Raw genomic sequence first — 22,002 nt, forward strand, 5'->3', positions numbered from 1 at the left:
ATAAGCGATACATTATTACACATAAACAGAATTCACTGAAAACATATTGATAATAAGCATTCTAACAAGAACATTTAATACACAACTTAAAAAAGCAAACTATTTTTTCTTTAAATGTAAGAATAAACAAGACCAAACACCTGTGAGTCAAATTTAAGCATTATATAACTAGTTTAGTAAACATAGGAAATAAAATTATTGAAGCAATGAATATTGTCTGTCAGAGATGTTCACTTTTACAAACTTTCATGAACCAATGAGCCCACAACAAGATCAATGGTGTCTTTAGTTTTAGGGTAGGGGGAAAAAGTAAATTCTCCTTTTTTGCAAATATCCTCTAAAAATGTGGAATTTTTTTTTTGAAATGTTAAAATGATTTTTCAAATCCTATAAAATTTCCTTTAAATTAGTTTTCATTTTTTTTTTGCTGTGCTACCAAAAATAACGATATACATGTTTTAAAATAACAATCTTAATAGAAAAAAAAAACATTTTTAACACTATATTTTCACAACCATTCAAAAACAAATTATCAAGTTCTAACAAAAAGTTATATAAGCAAATTTTTGTTCATAATAAAAGTTTTGGCTGTTAAGGTATGCCTTAATTTGGTTCAAATCATATTATTGTATGACAAAAAAGACAAAATTACATATCCATAAGTGAAAAAAGGCACCATTATTTTGTAAAAGCTTCAGCGATAACTGAACACAAAAAAACAAAAATAAAAACTGTCCATAAATGAATTGTTTTCCTTTTTATTCAAATTAAAAGTACTTAAAAATATATATAAGGCATAATTTCTGTATAAGTGCAGTAAAATATTTTTCATTGTTCATTTAGATAAATACCTTAATAAAAATTTACACTAAAAACAAAAAATATAAATTAAACTGTACTTGATCCAATTTAAATGTGTGTTCTGTATGAAGTTACTATTTAAGTTAGTAACTTCATTATTTTAAAAATAATATCTATGTTCACCTAATTTTAAACTATAAATTTTACTGATAAATTAATTACACTGATGCATTCCTTAGATGTAAATATTACTACTGAACAAGTGTTTATACAATAATAGATTAATAATTATATAATTAATTAGAGTAGAAAATGCAAATTAATATTTACTTACATGTCCACTTTGCTCCAATAAAGGAGAAACAATAACATTCTAATCTCAGACATTAACTCCACTTAGAACAATAAAAAGTGTATTTTGTAATTTGTCAAAGAACCTTTTGGTTGAAAAAAACAAAGGTTACTATATTTTAACAAATTTGTTAGCCTAATTACTAGTTATTTTTGCACATTTATCAAGCAATTATTTTTTAAACAATCTGAAATTTAATGAAAAATATCAATGTCCGAAGTAAATTCTACCCTGCTCATCTTCAAAAAATGAGAAACACAAAATTAGGATTTACGTGCTTTAAATACCACTAATGCATTTTTTCTTAAAATCATTATTTTATGAGAAATTAATGTATAGCTACAAAAAGATGTTTTTTCTTCAAAATTTTTAAAACCATGCTCTTTATCTCTCCATATAGTAAGCAATAGGTATATTTAACCTAAATAAGCAAATAAATTGATGAAATTTATGATATTGCATAGCTATAGCATCATAGTTAAAGTATCTTTTTATACCATTAATTCAAAGTAACTTTTTCAAAATAATAAAACATTCACTTATTTTTCAATTCAATATCATTAAAATGGCACTGTAAGTGTTACATTTCTGATAAAGCTTGAAAAGTGTCATTTTAAAATAAATCTGTTAAAGAGTCAAAATGCCAGAGAAACTATGTTTTATTTATTTAAATATATTCATCATTAAACCACTATAAAAAAAAATTATTCATGAAAATTAATATAATCTTCATACGTATCGAGTGGACGGGAAGTCCCTTTATGCTTGTTATGAGATTATTAGGATAGGTGTAGCTTACTGTCTATGGATCTAAAATGTCTGTGGGTTCCACCACGTTCAAAGCACAGCTGTATGCGCCTCCATGTCTGGTTGTTCACCCACAACAGCATATCAAGGGTAATCAAATCAAATGCTGACTGAACAGCATTTTTGAGCTGCTCGTTGTTGACATATCTGCGTTTTCAGATTTCTTTTTTTACAAAACCCCAGACTGCATTGTCAGGTGTGGTGAGGTCGGGGCTTCTTGCTGACCAAGGCAATGGAGCTGGTAACTCTTCTGACTCATGTCCGATTCAGCAATTTGAAAAAATTTCATTGAGGTGACTGCGGACATTCTTAGTAAACTGCACTGTAACACCATCTGGCTGAAATGTAGTGATGTCAACAATCCCTTTTACCATTAATTCTGGAAGCAACCATTCATTAATTATTCCCAAATAACTGTGTTGATTAAGTAAGCCATCGAAAAAATAAGGACCAAAGAGATGTTCAGCTGTCATCCCAACCCAAATCATAACATGAGGCAGATGGGTGTTAGATTTCCTCAAAAAAGTGAGGACTGTCTTTCGCCCAGAAAAAAAACATTTCAGTTAAAAGAGCTTCAATATATTGCACTCATCTGAGAATATGACTTTTTTTATCATTTGCTCTCGGAAAGTGTACAAGCAATAACTGACAAGCATAAACAAGTCGATCAAGGTCACTCAACTCATTAACTGTAGCTGGACAAAATCATTTAACTTTCAAGTCCTTCCACATATGGTCTCACATTGTCCATGTTGTAATGCCTAACTCTACAGAACATTTGCGCGTCGATTTCATCAATGATATCATTGAATCGATGCCTCCACAGAAGCACACATCTTAGCTCGAGTGTTTGACCTCCCACTGTATGGCACATCAAGAATATTTCCCATCACAAAAGTCTTCTTCTCACATGTCAGTAACTTTGGCCATGATGGTGATGATTTCCCAAAACACCCAAAGAAGTCATTCATAATGTTCTCCAATGTTTTACCAGTGCATGGACCACATAGAAGCTAACCAACACTCTCAGACAGTGAAAACACTCGTATATCTGCCATTTTTTAACACTCCACTACAACTAAGGTCATCCCACCATGAATGAACATACCACACGATTCCATTACAGTTTATCCTCCACTCCTTTTCCAGCAGCAGTGAGAATTGGCAGCAGTATAACTTGATTAAGCCAAATTTATTACAGTATAAAGGGACTTTATACATCAACATGCCAGGTTTCATCACTCACCACTTTTTTCATTATTACACAACTGAGGCTATTGTGTTGGTCTTAGCTTAGAAAAAAAAAACACAAAAAACAAGATAATAAAAATTCCTGCAAAATGTAGAAACATCTTTGAGGAATACATAAACAGAGGTCAACTATCTGCCAGGGAAGAATAAGTTGTAAACAGTATACTGTTATGTTTACAGCCTGTATTTCACAATTCTTTGAACACCTCAGAAAGCTGACTTGAAAATAAACAGAAATGAATTAAGTTAGAATGGGCTTAATGATGAAGTGAGGATTTTTTTTCACTGTATTGCACCATAAAAGATATTACTCCACACTGCATAAGAATGCTTCTTTCAAATTTTTAATCATAAGTTTAAAATAACTGTTGAAAGTATACAGAGGTTAAAGTTAAAATTGATCAATTTTTTTTCTATTTTTACCACATGCTAAGTTATATACTTATTAAAAGAATTATTTGTTATGTCTATAAGTTAATTCTTCACTGCTCAAGACAAATGGCGAGTTTTGTGATGTACATTTTGAGATCATCAAACTAAATGGGATGAAATATCATATCATTATTTATTTATTTACTATTAACAACCTAATTTGAGTCAATAATCGTAAAAAATAATAAAAATACAGTTTACTGCACTCAAAGCCACAATATTGAATTGTCCCAGTGAAATATATCAAACATTAATAACAAATTGTATAATGTTACATATGTAAATTATACTAATAGATATCAGTCTCCATGGCTCCCAATGTGTTCCCTTGACGATCATTAGATTTACTACGCAAAACAATTTCAATAACACAGGTGAGTAGATAAATTAAAAATCTAATCATTTATTATTTCAAGTCTTTTTGTTTAATTTTTTACATAAATTTTTCCAACCAGATATTTAAATTTCAATATCACTTCCAGACCAAAAAAAAAAATGAAATCTACTTTCAAAACATCTAAGATAAAGAGATAAAAATATTAAGATAAAAAGAGAAAAAATGTTATACACACCTTTGTTATAAGATGAATTACATTGTGCAAATTAAAAACCAGAGGTATGGTTACAATCAAAAGCAAATGGAGTTACTGCTTATAGCAAAAGAACCTTCAAATGAAAATATTTCCATTGAAATCAAAAATAAAACAGGGATAGTTATGACAAGTTTTTTAATCTACAAAGTGTTATCAATGAAACACAAAACAAAAATAGATGGAAGTGAAATGTTATAAAGAATTAAAAGCATCCTATACTATTAAGAAAAGTAAGAAATGTTTACTGTGGCCTTCTTCACTGAGCCAAACTGTGTTATTAATAAAAATAAAAAAATTAGAATTTTTCAGTCCTAAAAGCGATGCTAACCCTTTGCACAATTATAGTAAATACCATTATTCTCAGAGTAAGGAATTGTGGCTGGTGTCTCTTGTATTTCAGGTGTTTTACAAGAATTAAACCATACAAAAAACTGGGGCAGGTGGTCTACAGCAACCAATTTATGAACATCCTTTTTTTAGTGAAGCAAAGTTTTATATATACAATTCAAATGTAGAACTTATTTTTCTATAAGACTGAAAATATTTTATAAATGAAATAAATTTCTTTCAGTTTTCAGAAATCCATTAATTTTACAGACTTAAAGCATAAAAATTAGTGATTAAATCATAATTTACAGTACAGTATTTTTATTAGTTACAGCTTTTACATTATTTAAAAATAATACTATGATGCACAAAATTATAAAATAGTTTTTAACTGAAATGTGAGTTACTTCTGAAATTAAACATCACGTTTATTTATTAGTAAATTTTTCATAGACTGTAAGTCACATTTAACTTTCATAGAATTCAACTTCAATCTGTAACAAACCTTTATACATTACTTTTAGTTATTAAAATAAATGACATATTTTAATTAGGATTATTAAAAAAAAAAATTTACAAAAGTAGTTTGTTAGGAAAATAATTTTTTTTAATTAATTAAAACTTTTAATACTATTTTGAAAAGTACACAATTAAAGATCACTGGAACATTAAATTTTGCAATTACAAGATCATCAATCATGCATGCAGGGCCATCTATCAGCTATTTACAAAGCCCCTGCAGTTATTGTTTTGGTCCAGTAGTCGTTTGCCTGCCGGTAAATGCAAATTGCAATATCCACGACAATCGTTTCTCCTTCCAGTTGTGAAGTGCATGCTGTGATTCAGTTTTTGTGTGCAAAAGGATCTTCAGCTGCAGAAATTCATCAGGAGCTGTGCCCAGTGTATGGATCTACAGTAATGAGTGAAGGAAAAGTTAGACAATGATGTCGAGAAAGCTGAGACGAAGAAGAGCTGAATGGCAGGCCCAGTATTCAGACCGACGAAATCATTTAACAAGTGAACCAAAAAGTGTGATGTGATTGACAATTAATGCTCTGGCTGATGAATCTCTGCATGTTGGATGCACCTCTATCTATACGATTGTCACAGAGAAGCTTGTATATCACAGATTGTTTGCAAGGTGGGTATTGCAGAATGCTCATAGCATTCTTTGCTCAAGAGCAAAGAATGTGCAGTGGAGAAATGTGCGCCATCAGCAAAACAGAGATGATTTGTTTTCCCCCGCCGTTACGGGATATAGATATCCTACACCAACACAGAATCAAAACAACAGTCAATGTAGTGGCGCCATTCAAGTTCCCTAAAACCGAAAAAGTTAATGCAGTCTCCGTACTCAATCAAAAAATATTGGCTACTGCTTTTTGGGATGAAGACATCATTTTGGTTGATTTCTTGGAATGAGGATCAACAATTACAGACGTATACTGCGAAACTCTCACCAAACTTAAAAAGGCAATCCAAAATCGACGAGGGAAACTGTCGTCTGGCATAATCCTTCTTCACGACAATGAGTGTTCTCACACCACTGCCTTAACCAAGATTCAAGATTTTTGTTGGGAACTTTTTTGCCATCCTCCATATAGTCCCAACCTTGCACCTAGCAACTTTAAGTGAGAATGTAAGGGTTTCAGCTGCTCCACAAGCATAGCAGGGAGTACATCTAGCCTTTAAGTACTTTAAATTTAGAATTTAATGATGTATATTTTATAGTTAGTAAATGTTTTTTTTTTGTACTTTTTTCTTTATTAGTTATTATTCTTTTGGGTGTTGCTTTTTTTACTTTGTTTAAGCGGATGATTTTGGGTTATATTCAATTTCATAAAGGTGCTACCAAAGTAGGTATATTTGTTTATTTCAATCTTTTAGCAACTTGCATTTGAAAAATTGGCTTGGTGGACAACAGTTTGAAAACAAGAAGGAACTCAAGACTGCCATTGTCAACTGATTCAATTCCCAGGCAGCGAACTTCTATGCAGAGGGAAACTGCATAGAAAACTGTTTTCTATGAGAAAGAAAATGGTGCAGTATTTCGAAAAGTGCTTAGAACTGAATGGCGATTATGTGGAAAAGTGAAGTAGATATGCAGTAAACTAGTTGAATTGGAGATTCCACATTGAGTTGACGTGTATGTTTTCGCTCTGCAATTAAAGCATTTTTTTTGTACGGTTATAGGTGTTTTTTATTGATTCGTGGGTATAGGTATTGATGGTTAGTGAGTTCTGGACATGTCTGTAAAATTTTATGAGTTTTGGTAGCGGATTAATACAGTTTTTTATGTTTTCTATAAAACAGTTTTATTCCCATAAGGAAGCATTTGAGTAGAGGTCTACATAACCTACAAATTTGAAGAAAATTTTTCTAAGCCTTTGGACAGGCGAATTCACATAGATTACATCACAATACAACTGGTAAACAAGGACTTATAAAATTTTCCATGTTCTTGGTGAGTACTGTGATTATTTTAAGTGCTACAGCTAAGAGGGAATATTTAAATATCCATATCTCCTGAAACCTTTTCCCCCAATTTCAAAATCCTTCCGGTTCTGGGTGAATCTCGCCCATCCCTATCCCTTGACCCCCCCAAATTTTTATTTGATTTTTGAGGGGACACATCTTCCTTATCCCCCGCCCCGGAAAATTTTATTCGATTTTCGGGGGAATACATTTTACCTCCCCTCAAAAAAAATAAAAATTTTACCCCCTCCCCCCCAAACCAATCGAGTGGGGTCTTGTTGAACACAGTATTTCGGATTTAAGCAGAAAATCGCATAATGCAAAGAAGACGCTCACTCCTGTTGGAGCAATCAGTCCGAGAAGGTACCTCCATGTCTGGAAGTGCGCAATCTCAGAAAACGGAGAAGCGGCCTGACTTCAAGGGCAAAAAACGAGTTAGACCAGTGTCCTCGGAGGAGAAGGACCCAGCCCTAGACAATTTATAAGGCATTACCCAGACAGCTTGGATTGGTAATGCTGGCGTTAAAACAGAACCTTGAGTCTGGCTTGCCCAGGTTTATAGGGCAGCACGAGAAGGCATTGTCAAAGTTATTTAATAGGCTTAAGGCCCTATTGAAAACATCACCACCAATAACGACCATAACACAGGCTACACAGACAGAGGAGCCAATAAAGTCAATGTCAACGACATTCTACAGGAGGAAGTAACTGACGATGAGCTTGTGAACCTCATCCCTCAGAGATGGCTGGCTGAGATTATCAATTGGATCAAGCAGATAAATGACTTGGCAGCAGAAACTGGTGATAGATGTTCCTTTAGAGATCTGGCCTGGGTTCAGGGTGTGGACCCGTCAATCAAACCAGGTGATATTGAACGTGATGTCAACTATACTGGAAACGGACAAAGTGGATATACAGTGGATATTAAATTCAAAATCTCCTCAGTGTCGGCATACAAGGAGACCGAGTGTCACATAATCACATCGCTTTGAGTAGCCTGCAAGATAATCGAGGAGAGGATCCGGATAAGATGGGTCCACTACCAGGCCCACATCTGTGAGGAGACAGATAGATGCTACCGCTGTTGGCATCTAGGGCACCACAGATCAGAGTGTCGAGGTCCAAACAGGGCAGACCTTTGTTTCAACTGTAGGGATGTGGCCACAAAAGAGCAGCTTGTAAGGAGAACATGAAATACCTGGATTGCGGGCTGCTGAATCATCATTCTGGAGGCTTGGAGTGCAAATACAACAAGCATGACTGGAATCCTGTTAATGAATTCCAATAGAAGCTTGCTACCTCACAACTTGGTTAGTGAGATATTGGGCAGACATGGGGCTGATTTCATTGTGGCGACTGAGCCCAATAGGTACGTAGTCACCGAAAGTGACTGGTGTGCACACACAAGAGGTGATGTCGCTATCCGTGACATCAATGGACATCACTTGGCAATTCCTGGAGAAAAGGGATAGCATTGTGTCGTTGGGGTTGGTAGATGCAGTGGTAATCGAGTAATGGAGCCTATGTCTCCCCTACTGTGCACAAGGATCAGGCCTTCACAGATGATCTCCATGAGGTAATAACTAGATCAACTAATAAGAGAATACTTCTGGGAGACTTTAATTGTAAATCAGTGGCAGCAGGTAGTGAATACACTGATCATAGGGGTGAGTTGCTGACCAACTTGATGGCAGTCAATGCTTTAAATTATGTCAATGACACCACTCCGATGTTCGAGGCTAGGAGTCACATTTCAGTCCTAGATTTGACAATCCTGGACGGCAGATGGGATCTGCACCAGTGTGATTGGTGTGTACTCCGGGACGACATTGCCAGTGATTATCTGGCAACCTGTCTGGAGATTACAGACAGATCGTTCAGAAGAGATCGGGGACTGCTCCCAAGGCTGACTTACAGACAAGTCGAAATAGTATCCACAAACGTGGGCAGAGCTGTCAATGATGGAATTCAGTTGACTCCTGAGACCCTGCAGGCCACTATAAGACAAGAAATAAGCAACATCCCAGTTAGATGGAGAGCGTACAGGTTGGCCTCCTGGTGCACCCTGCGGATTGCCCAGTTGCACCAGGATATGCAGCGTTACAGATGAACTATGCAGCACCTCAAAAGATCAGGCGGGGAAGAGTGCCTCATTGCAATATACCATTACAAAAGGAGCAGAAATATACTCAATTATGGAACAAAGAAAGAGATACACAGGAAGTGGTTAGACTGATGTGCAGACCTGAATTGTGATCCCTGGGGGCAGGCATAGTAACGAAGAAGCTAGGAAGACGCCTGCCCATACTTACGGAGGAGAGTGCAATAAGAGAGATCGAGAAACGTTTTCCCTGTCAGGAACAAGACATGGACAGATCATAGGACTCTGAGGCACGCAGATTCACGATGGATGAGGTGGACTGGGCAATTGGTAGAATGGGTGACAAACGGAGTCCTGGACCTGATGGGATTCCTACATTGATTCTCAAAAGCCTATGATATGACACAGGAATGACATAGTCGAGCCTGCCTGATTAACCCCTCCCTGACAATTTGAGGCAGGTGTTGATCACAAAAGATCCAACCAGTGAGCCAAACTGGAGGCTCATTTGAGTTTGAAGGACACTCCCCTGGGCTGAGCTTTACTTCATTGTATGTCTCAGGGGAGTAGGGGAAAAAACTAAAACTGCAAGTAAAAATCTTTTCTCACGAGTTAATTTTTTTTAATGAGCAAATGGCCCTTACTTTATGAATATGCCTTGTAGTAATTATGGTAACTAAAGTACACAGACCTTTGACAAGGAAAACTTCACAACTTATTTCTGTTGCCAAGGTAACAGAAGTTAATTAATTATTAACCTTTATCTTCTTCTTTAATGAATATCTTTAATTGACAACTTCACCAAGGGGACTAGGGCCTCAATATATGGCTTAAAACCTTCCCTGGGGTAACACCAATGTATCCTGCACATTTAAAAGTGAACCAACAGTCAGTTGGTTCTTGCATGATCCAAGAACAAACACAAACTTTCGGTTTTATACATAAGAAGATATACAAAAATATTGAAGATGGTAATGTAATAAATTAAATAATGTATAATCTACAATAAATTAATTTAAAGCATGACATAAAAAAATATTTAATATAACTGTTATAAGTGCACACATTAAGTCCTAGAAGAAATTAGACTTACTGATCTAAATTATGTGTAGGAAAGAAAATACATAATTTTCTTCAAAAATATAGAATTTTGACACTTTAGTAAAATATCTATGAATTTCAGACAAAAATTTGTAGAGGACAAAACTGAAGGTTATAAAACTTCCTTTAATTTGATATTTTATATCCATGTTCAGTGAATGTGAATTAAATTATTACACCTTTCAAAATTTGTACTATAATGTAGAAAATAGGTTAACCGAAGCTTATAAAAGTAATTTTCAAATGCTTTATTTTTATAATATGTTTTATTACAAAGATTGGAAAATTTCCAACCAGATATGTTTATCCTATTATTTCAAATAAAATTAATTTCTAAAAATGAGTACACCTATTTAACCAAAAAAATCTCTAACTTTACATCAAACTGCTACGCTGCAACCATTACTTGGAAATATCAATATTAAATATTTAAAAAGGTAATACAAAAAGCACGTACATGTTTAATAAAAACAATACAAAAATCATGCTTACTGAATATAAAAAAAATTCAGTGTAACTGAATTTCATAGCAGTGACTGGCATGTCAGTCTGATGTTCAACGTGGTGCCAGCATAATTGTCTAAATTATACAAGGCATACAGAGTCATGAAAAAAATTATTATACATTATGCTTTGGTAATTTTTCACACTAAATTTTTATATAGCCAAACATTTTGACGTTTGTTAAATATAAAATTTTTTCCCTAAAAAAATACTTTTTTATGGCATATAAATTCAAAAAAAGTTGGAAAAATATTGCATAACTTTTCTGGTTAAAGCAAAAATACAAAAAATTGAATATATAATTTTTAGAGATGGGAATAAATTTCAAGAAAAAGTTTTCTAAAAATATACTAAAGTTTTCTCCAAATCTAACAACCCCTCTAACAAAAGCTAAAATAGGAAAAAATTTTCAAGAAAGGTTTTCTGCATTTTAGGTCCAGGATCTATAATTTAAAACGTTGTAGACATTTCTTGCTAGTTCTATATGAAGTATACAAACTTTCAAAATATTTTTGAAAATACTTAAATCGAAGGACAATAGAGCAAAAGAACAACAAATACATTTCAATTTTAATAGGTAGAAGTTGTTTTGAAATTTTTTGGGGATTATTTATACATGCATTTTAGGTAATAGATCTTATATAATAAAGTTTTCTCTAAAATCACTTTTAGGAAAATTGAAATGGTTTATTCATGATATCCCCCACTACAACAATTTTTTTTTAAATTAATATGATCATTGCTCCATACAAAGAAATATTTGAACCAAATCAGTTCAGTCAATCCTGAGATATAGACCAAAAGCAATGCGACACATATGTACATATATGCATATATATATATATGTATATGTTTTTTGGTCTCCATGAACTAGTTGGACCCTAAAATGTAAACATTTACAAAAAATACCCGATACTCCATTTTTGACATGATTACCATACTTTCCCCTTAAATATAGCTACTCCAGCTATATTTGCCGGGAAAGTAAGATCACCTCTTCATTCTTTACTTAATAAGAATAAAAAAAACTTTTTATACATATTGTTTATAAGTTCATATATTTAAAAAAATTATTTATAAAAACTTTTATAGAATTTTTTGTTGAACTCAGCACAACATTGTCATTCACAAAAAAAATATTTTCTACGAAATAATTGATTTCTGGATTATTTTTTCCATAACTCAGTTTATTTTGAATATATAATAAGCAAAGAAAAAGCAAATTTTAGGAACATAATTTCCCTAACTTTCATTTCAAGTGTTTTTTTTTTTTAAATATATCTTTAGTTTTCAAGTTAATCACAAAAACAAGGATAAAAATCACACTTTCACATGGGAATCAAAAGTGCAAAAATTTAATTAATTTTTTTACTGGCAAGTAAAAGAAAAAATCCAAGGGAATTCTGTAAAATTTATAAAAGAGCTTAAATTTTTTTCTAAAGTAAAAAACTACTAGTCTCTATATGGGGTAAGTCCGCACTCAATGCTGTGGCTGCTGTCCGCCACTTGGTGGGAAGAGCCTTAAGGAGAGGTGATGGTAGTTACACTGGATGTACGAAACACATTTAACACGCATTCACCACTCAGCAATAATGGGAGAAATGGAGAACCTTCATGTCCCTTCTAACCTGTGATGGATGGTGTGAAATTATCTCATTGGACGTCAGATGATCTTTAGACTGCATGATGGGTATGTTGAGAAGAACCTCGATAGAGTGGTGCCACAGGGGTCGGTCCTTGGAGTCGGACCCTCTGGAACATGGCTTATAATGGAGTGTTTCAGGTTGTTCTCCCACAAATGGTTATATTATTTGGCTATGCAGATGATATAGCGTTGCTAGTGGAAGCGGAAACAAGGTATGAGGCTGTAGGTAAAATAACAGAGTCATATACAAGGATTAGTGAGTGGATGGCAGGAGAAGGACTGGAGTTGCCTCCTGAAAAGACAGAGATGGTGGTGATCTCTGCCACCAGGAGGAGGCCAACTTTACATCTGATCCTTGATAGTAGAGAAATTGTGTCTCAGGTGGCCATAAAATACTCGGAAATCTGAGTTGACTCCAAATTAAGTTTTAGTGCTCACGTACTCCGGGCTTGTGAGAAAGTTGAGAAAACAAGGAAGCTTATTGCTAGCTTACTCCCGAATACAAGAGGGCCCTCCCAACATAGGAGGCAATTGCTTACTGGTGTGGTCTATTCAGCCCTGCTATATGGCGCCAAGTTGTAGGCAGGCATTGTTAGATTTACCAAGTACAGGGGTAAATTGGAATTCATCCATAGGAGGTGTTGCATCAGGTTAGCGGCCACCTATAGGACAGTGTCCAGGGAGGTGGTTGAGGTGATTGCTGGATTTCTGCCTGTAGACTTGATGATAATGCAGCGTAGCGTAACTAAGAACACTCTCATTACAGGAAAGGAAGTGTTTTGCTGAAGAACTAGAAGAACAGATCGCACAAACATGGCAGGAGCAGTGGGATCGGGCCACGAAGGATAGATGGACCCCCACCTTATTGGGGACATCAGGGGGTGGTGCCAGAGAACCCTTAGCACGCTGAATTTTGAGTTAACACAATTCCTGGTGGGTCAAGCGGGGATTCAGGTCTTATTTGTATAGATTTGGGCTCGATCAATCTGAAAATTTTCTGGAGTGCAAGGTGGAAGAGAACCCCCAACATGTTTTCTTTTTGTGTCTGCAATTCGCCACAGAGCGTAGAGAGATGCTCAGCAACCTGAGACATAAGCACATGTTTCACCCTGAAGATACCCTATAAGTCCTATTACAAGGTGAGGCGCAGTGGAAGACTGTGGAAAGATTTGTCAGGATGGTCATGAGGAAGCTTCAATTATACGAGGAGTCCCGCAGAGGAGAATGGCGCCGGAGGGCATTGGGGGCAGACAGGTCCTCCGACGAGTGCCTAGGGGGCCCCCGTACATGTGAGGGTTATCTGGGTGCGATGAGGATGGGGACACTCTGCTCATGCGTCTGATGGTGGCTACTGGTAAGTGGTGTGACTATTTAAGAATTCTTTCTTGACGGTTGTGTGGGTGTGTAGCACGTGGGTGTTGTGGATATTATGACTGTGTGTGTGTGTGTGTGTGCGATTCCCCCTTCTTCTGATGAAATGTTTTTATAAGCAATCCAAGGAAGGGGGGAAGCCAGGGGTGCAGGTTTAGTCGGTAGTGCGCAGGTATACATATGCCCTTGATTATAACTGGGAGAACCTGTTAGCCTCTGTACTTGCAGGTTACATAAACCTAGGTTATAATTACAAAGGTACACTAAACATGTATGGCAGTATTTGAGGAATTTTTTCAAAAGTTGTAAAGTAAATGTTAAGTGATAAAATATGAACACATATGAAATAAATTAAATCTGAAAGTTTCACAATTAAATAAAAATTTTTACAAGCAACAAATTAAAAAATTCCCAATAAAAAATCTACATAAGATGTGAAAATATTAAAAAAATTTCAGCGGTTTATATTTATGAGATTTATAATAGCCACCATTGTCAAAATGTTGAACTGAAATTTTCTGAGCATAACAATAAAATGTTTTAAATGTACAGTAATTTTTTATCTTTATAATGAAATATATTACGCAGGAAAGTAAAACAATCAACAATTAAATTATCTGATTAACTGCAAGTGTCTGCTAGGAAATGCTTTTTCACTAGACCTGCTACATACAATGAATTAAACAAAAAATATGTAAATCTCAGTACGATTCGTATTTAAATCTTATACATAAAACAAAAATGTTTGCCTCTAATGTTTCTAATCTAAAAAGTAATTTAACCGTTACAAATGCTCACTAACTTTGATAGCAAATATGTTTGTATTAAATTAACAAACAAAAGATAGAAATAATTTTACCCTAAAAAGAACCTAGACATGTGTTAATTGTGCAGTTTTATAAAGGTGTCATTGTCCAACTAAATTTTAATTCAAGTAAAATATTTTTTTCATAATTGTTTAATCAAATTAGTTTCACAGTAATTAAATCCTATTCATAAGTGAACCGATTACTTATTTCCTTATTTAATCATTCTCAATGAGCATATACATCAAAATATTTATTTTATGAATATGCTAAAGATGAAATTATAAAAAAAAATGATGGTCTGTTGCTGTAAACTGAGCCCAGAAAGATTTGAATGAGGAAACAACAAGCTGAAATCACAAGCAGCTGGCCAACTATAACATAGATTCCTCAGTTTTCTATTCATTCAAGACGAATGATTATGTTCTTATTTTCCATATTTCCTGTTTTGTATACCATTAAACCGAATGACGTGTTGTTTTCTGAAAATTTCAAAAACCCTTCACGTTCATTCTTTTTCTTTAAATTAATTTCATATTAAATCAAGTTAATTAAAAAAATTCTTCAATAATAATGGTAATCTTGGGGCAACAGAATGACTCTTTGTCCATTCTACAACATCCCAGAAAAGAAAGCATTTTAAAATTGCTCTTGATTTGCAGAGTTGTTGATGTTCAAAGCGATCAGAGAATAGGTTACAAATAAACTTAAAAGAATGTCATCCCAAAAGATATTATTCACCCACACTTCTCAATTATTATACGGTTATAGCATTACAGTAATTATTATAAATACCCACTCTACAATTTATTAGCCAGATATATAAAATAAATGTAATATATAAAGAGTACATAAATTACTATGAATTCACAGAGTTACCACAATAAGTATATAATCATCATTATAAAGCAATGATTAAGTAGAATTTATAAATAAATATATATATATAATCATTGTTAATCAACCTGTAACACGCTACTAATTTACAAATAACAATTACAAAATGTTATGTTGATTTACTTGTGAAAATAAGAAGGAACATTTAAGATGTAAATTGTGAACTTACTACACACAGCAGACATATATTATGTAAGGCAACAATGACACATTTCTATTGGAAAGTTCATAAAATAATCAGCACTTAACTGAATTGCAGCTGACATTAACTAATTCCCTTGTTAACAATTGTCAAAAAAAGGTTTTTGCTTATTATTCTATATGGCTAAAAATTCAAGCATAAATTATTAATAACAAGGAAAAAAATAAAATATTAAGTTCACCAATGGATGTTTTTAAGATCTTCTATTTAAAGAGCTTATATGATTTTCATATAAAAAAGAATAACAAAATAATAAATTTGTATATTTTCTAAGTCATTTAGTTCTTTCACTACAGACCCATATCTTACAGAATTTAAAGTAGGGGTCTTATATTACGTAAAGCTTACATATAAATATATACATGTCATATAGATATCATATATCTTAATGTAAAATACATAAAATTTATCTTGTGAATTAAAATGACAATCAAAAAATTTGGTGCTATGAAAATAGTACATTTAAATTTAATTACTTTTATAAAAGGATAAACATTTTAAAAATAACACAATTTTAATGAAACCACTTACCTAAAATGTGGATATCTCCACCAGACATAGCTTCCAACCGTTGCTCCTGAAATCACCATAAACTTCCAAAACCATATAGGTGAAAATACAGTCCAATAACTCCAATCTATTGATCCATCAAGTCGTAATGCAAATAATGCCGTAAATACCATAAGAGATGAATGCACAATGAATTTACTACAAATGAATAAAGAGATACAAATAAAAAAATTAATACATAAAATAATTATTAAATAATCAGAATAGGATTTTGATATTTGACTATCAATAAGGCATTCAATCTAAGATATATCTTTATAAATGTCTTTGTATATACCTTTTAAATGCATTTATGAATACAATAAAAATAAAAATAATCAACAAATTGTATAAGTTCTGGAAATAACAGAAACTGTAATCCTTAAAATCTCACTGCCTGCAAGAATTGGACATAAAAAGAAATATCTTAGAAAACAAGTAATTAACGTAATAAACTGCAATAAAAAAAACCCCCAAGTTTAATAAACTGGTTAAGAACTTAATTTTTTTAACCAAAACTAAGTCTTAATTTTTAATTGAATAAGTAGTTGCTAGCGGCAAAAATTTAATGACAAATGACCATAGTCTTCACAGCAAAAAAAGTTTCATCTGTTTTTCCTTAATTCTAGAATCAATACAATATGATACTTCATACAGTTACTAATACTTCTGTAATTTAATGTCAACAACATTAGTGGTTCAACAATCCCAATGAAACTTTTACTAATTAGAAAATTTTTTATTAGCCTATCTATAAAAATATTTAGCTTTAAAGGTAAATTTGGATATCTAGACTAATTTTCACAGAGGAAAATGGGTTTAGAAACCCCAGGGTTAAACCATAGAAAAATTCACACAAATCAGTTGTTAAGTTTTGTTGTTTTTCTAAGCAACATAAATTGCAGTTATCATTTTCCATTAAGAAATTCCAACAGCAAGTAACAAAGCTACAATCAACATTGTTTAACTTGAAAGGTCTAAAGAAACAGGTTTATTAAATGTTGTTTCAGCTGTTGGCATGTTATCGTTACCTCACACTCTTCAACCTCCATGCTCCTATTCCCTCAGATCTTCCACGCGTTTCAGAAACTTAAGTGTATAACAGGATGCAGTTTACAATCTTTCCCAAAATCCAAAATTATTTATATAACCTGATTATGTTAGTTATAAAACTAAACAAACCTTAAAACCATAAACATCTCCAATACATAACTCAAATCAGCACAAAATAGCTAAAAAACAACCAATAAACTTGGTTTAATCATTTGATTTCATTAACATAAAACTTGGATGTTACCGCCACTTAATAAAATCCATAACTTTTCTTCAGTACAACTAGCGTTACAGTGAAGACCATTAATGTACTACAATCACTGGCAAGCTGTATCAGAACTTATGATGAAACACAATACTTTAAAATTATATACAACTCACTTTTAAATTACATAGAAATTGTTCTTCCACATGACCTTTTCAAATTAATTATGTAGTTTCTTCATCAGTGAATTACCACAGATGCTAATCTTAATGGCACTCGTCAAACACAGTAACAATAATAATTTCACACATAAAGAGACAGCATAATTAGTTCAAAATGTTCAAAGGTATGCTGTTTTTGAAGAACCAATTTCCATGTAATCTGTAACCAAGTTTTTCATAATTTAAAAAAAAATAAAACAAAAGTTTTCCTATACCACAAGATAATAATAAAGATCCGTCAGTAAAACGTACGAAATTTGATCTGTGATATAAAATCAAGGTAAAATGGTTCAGTGGCCATAAATATCAAGGAAACTGCACTGGTAAGCTAAAGAAGTCAAACAACTTCAGGTAGCCCCATTAACTTAAGGATAAGGTAAACATAACCTAACAATATGTTAGGTACATTATTCCAGTAGAAGAGACATCAAAATGGATACATACACAACTTAAAATTACTAAACAGTACAATGCCGAAGTAGAACTTTCGAGCTGCTAATCCGACGCGTACAAACGAAACATTTCAAACTGTACAAAAAAAAATTAAAAACACTGTATGAAAGTCCTGTGTGATAGTTCTACATTTCAAACTTAAAAGCTCATTCCATTTTTCAATGAACAATCATTGCTAATGCCAATATTAGGCTGTCATTAATAACTTTTAAACAGCATTTAGTTTACTAATATTACGCTGTAATAAATTAATTCAGTTTCGTAACAACGTTACACAAATACCCTTTTCAGAGCGTCGGGATTAAGTACACTTACTGACTTCAAATTAATGTATATATCTTCATAATTTACATATTAAACAATAAGTGAACGAGCAGCGTGTGATTACTAATCTAAAATTCTGTGTTCGAACCTCAGTGTATAACCTCAATCACTTTTTTCGTTCTTACCTTGGATTGAAATCCTGAAATAAAGTCTGCAAGTTCATTTTGATATCTACGTTGTTTATTATAAATTACACAACAAAACAACTACGATTCTCATTTTTACATTCACTACCCACAACATTGTTGTAATGAAACCCACTAACAACTGAATGAAAACCAGTTACACGATACCTATAATTGAAGAAACCCTCCCCCACTATTCCACGGTATTGTTGTATGCAACTGAACAGAGAGAAATTAAAGAAAAACGCTTTGTAATACTATTCTATAGACATTAATATTATCAAATAAAATTATGCTATTTAGTAACACCAAACTTAGGTGTTAATAAAATATACGTTCGTTAATATTCTAAAGAAATAGTTTTATGAAGATTAATGGTAGTTGGCATACATGATCAGAAGCAACAATATTCGCGGCATCATTTGATTTTCCTGAAACGTTATCGCTGATGAATATGCCGCGCATTTTATATATTTGTGTATTTAAAACATAAGTATATGTGTAAAAACACAACTACATAACAAGTGATTACAAAATAATTCCAGCGCGTAAGTTCGATAATTATCTACTGCAACCTAGGTAATTGCAGAAAATTCCAAACATGTTTATTGCAAGAAACTATTCCCCTTTTCAGTAAAAGACTTGTAGGAAATTATAATTTTTTTTTTTTTTTTGGTTAAATAAATTTTTGGTATTTTCTAATTAAATTAATCTGAAAATAAAATTTATAAGTTCTATAATCCCTTTTTATGACATTTTTAATATTCTGCTTACAACAAATTGTCAGCAGGTGAATAACTATATAGAGCCATATTCCATTTCAAGGGAGGGATTTTCAGTCTTACAAAAACATGTAATTGCTAAATGCAAATATCATAATGTATTTCAAACATAATGTATTACGAATAATATCTTATTCGTATATTGATTTACTATGATCCTGCAAAGCCCCAAATAAACCCAATATTTCTTGACCTTTTTCATCCTATTTTTTTTAAAAAGAATTACAGAGATAATTTTTATAAATGAAACACAAATACAAGTCATTGGAGTAATGTAATGTCCCAGCACCAAGCTGTATGACTGAATAGTTTTGATTGAACATTCTGTATTAACCTTCAATGATTATAACATAACCAGAGAGACCTGTTAAAAAATTATGGGTGAAGCCTGGGATGAATATGGTTATAGCAATGAAAAAATTATATGCAATAAACCTTTAAGGCACAGAACTGTTGGCTGGATTGATGAAAAACATTACACAATCAATCTAAAATTTATGGATAAACCTAGAGGAGAATATTAGAATGCAATACCTTGGGTATGAAGTTAAAATGATAAAAACTAACAAAAAGTAAAACAAAGAAAATTAAGATTATAAGAACATATTTTTTGAAAATATATATTCTATATAAATTAAGAATATAAGTATATGAAGCTATTGGGTCCATAGAGTAGTACAAGCTACTGGAATTATACAATTTTATTGAAAAATAAAAAGGAAACAAGATGTACATTCGTAAGGTAGGAATAGTTGTTAAAATAGAACAATTATAACCTTACTATTATCTCAAATTTCTACAGCTAGAAGTGTACACTTGATAAATAAAATTGAAAATATTTTTTGTTAAATAAAACAAAACCTTGAACTTGAAAGTATTTCAAAAGTTTTACAATCAGATATTTTTACATAACTGCCCAAAAAGGAGTGTAATGTATTCAAGGTGTATGTATATATGTATGTCCACTGTAGCAGCTCAATGGCTGAACCGATTCAGATGTATGACCCTGTGTTGGAATCCTTACATTACCGAGAGTGCCATAGGCTATATAAATATGTGAGTATATATGTACATAAATTTATACAAATAAATATATATGTAGTGGAGATTTGCTATTTAAAACACAAACTTTAATGAACTGAATTAACGAATTGTGAACTGTGAGTCTCTATCACGTGTGAGCTGCATTTGAACTGAATGATTCAAATCAATCGAATGAATAATATGAATATTACAAAAATATTAAAATTAAATTTGCATTAAATAAATTTTCTAAAAATTCTATTTAATAATAATGGACTTCCTGTGGGGACTGCATGTGAAGCTAGAGTGGTAAAGTGATGCGAGCACCTCTTGTGAGGATAGACTGATCATCATCATCAGCTGATAACAAACGGGGTGACCCTGGGGCACTGTTTTTGGAGGTTGAAGGGGGTACCCTTATAATATTCCTGCAAACAATCATCCGGTTTTCAAAATTCAAACGGGGTATTTGTTAGTAGGTTGAAGGCTAACTTTTGCACACATCAAGTACACTCTTAATCTAATACATCACGATTATTTGAAAATGTTGTTATGTCTTCACAACCAATCTTCTAATATTCAAAATTCAAATGGGGCATTTGCTAGTATAATACAAAATCACAATGGAACCAAACCAGAACAAAAATTAACTGATATACTCAGAAAAATCAAGTGGCTCGTGCTGTGCTGAGACTATCTTCAGCCTGGCAAGCTTCCACAAATGATCTTTGTAGAGTTTGATGACAGTCCAGTTACAGGTAATGCTGTTTCCATCGGATTGAGGATCAAGTTCTACTGTCGAATTTGATGCTTTAGGGAGACAGGGCAAAGTGGAACGGCAACTAATATTGTGCTGGGTTGTGGTGATGCATAAATTACAAGGGACTACTCTAGACAGAGCTGTTGTAGATCTGAACACACACCTTTGCCAAGGACAAGGCCTATGTAGCACTGAGTATTGTGAGACAACTGGAGAGTTTAGCCATTAGTTGTTTGAATCCCAGAAAATTGGTGTATGATCCATAAGATAAAAAGATCTCTTGAGGAACTCAATTGCATGAGAAATTTGTAAGTTTAGATTGGTATACGCCAATGAAATAAATAAATAAAATGAAATATTTACAGTTTTCTCATTTAACTCATTACGTTAAATACGTTATAGCCATAAGTTTTCAAATCGTGAATTTTTCTCGATGATAACTAAAAAGTATTAAATAATAAAAACAATTATAAAGATTAAAAAACACGAGTGCCAAACAATTTTATTAAAAATAAATAAATTAAACTAAAAAAAAAAAGAAAACAAGGTATGGAAATAAAGAACTAAACATTGTTATGCAGTATTTAATTAAATAAAATAATGGGTGACCGATCAACTTTCAGACAGTTTTAATTTGTTTAAATATATTTTTCATGTTGTAGAAATAGCAGGCATTTAAGGTTGTCTAAAAGTTCTAACCAGATCTTACATTGATAAGAAAATTTTGTCCAACAAAAATATTTAAGTGCAGTCAGGGGGTTCTGATTAGTAATTGTCCTGTATTAAAGAGCTCTGAATAGTAACTATTCTATATAAAAGAGCTTAATCATCAACCTTAAATA

At 32.6% G+C, this 22,002-nt stretch overlaps 1 protein-coding gene across 4 annotated transcripts in view; it reads right to left on the minus strand.

The window, feature by feature from the left end:
• Positions 1–18,773, minus strand: part of LOC142323505 (transmembrane protein 185A) — a 62,707-nt gene extending 43,934 nt beyond the window's left edge. For 3 of the 4 annotated variants that reach the window (XM_075363247.1, XM_075363246.1, XM_075363244.1), the window contains exons 1-2: positions 18,596–18,773; positions 16,197–16,373 (exon numbers count right to left, since the gene is read on the minus strand). In XM_075363247.1, the coding sequence (XP_075219362.1) occupies positions 16,197–16,373; positions 18,596–18,633 (215 nt within the window). In that variant the 5' untranslated portion in view covers positions 18,634–18,773. Of the gene's footprint in view, positions 1–1,135; positions 1,239–16,196; positions 16,374–18,595 lie in introns of those variants that run through there. The other variant, XM_075363248.1, reaches the window with a different exon arrangement.
• Positions 18,774–22,002: the final 3,229 nt, after the last annotated feature.

This window comes from Lycorma delicatula, chromosome 4, assembly GCF_047948215.1.
Source record: "Lycorma delicatula isolate Av1 chromosome 4, ASM4794821v1, whole genome shotgun sequence".
NCBI classification, from domain to species: Eukaryota; Metazoa; Arthropoda; class Insecta; order Hemiptera; family Fulgoridae; genus Lycorma; species Lycorma delicatula.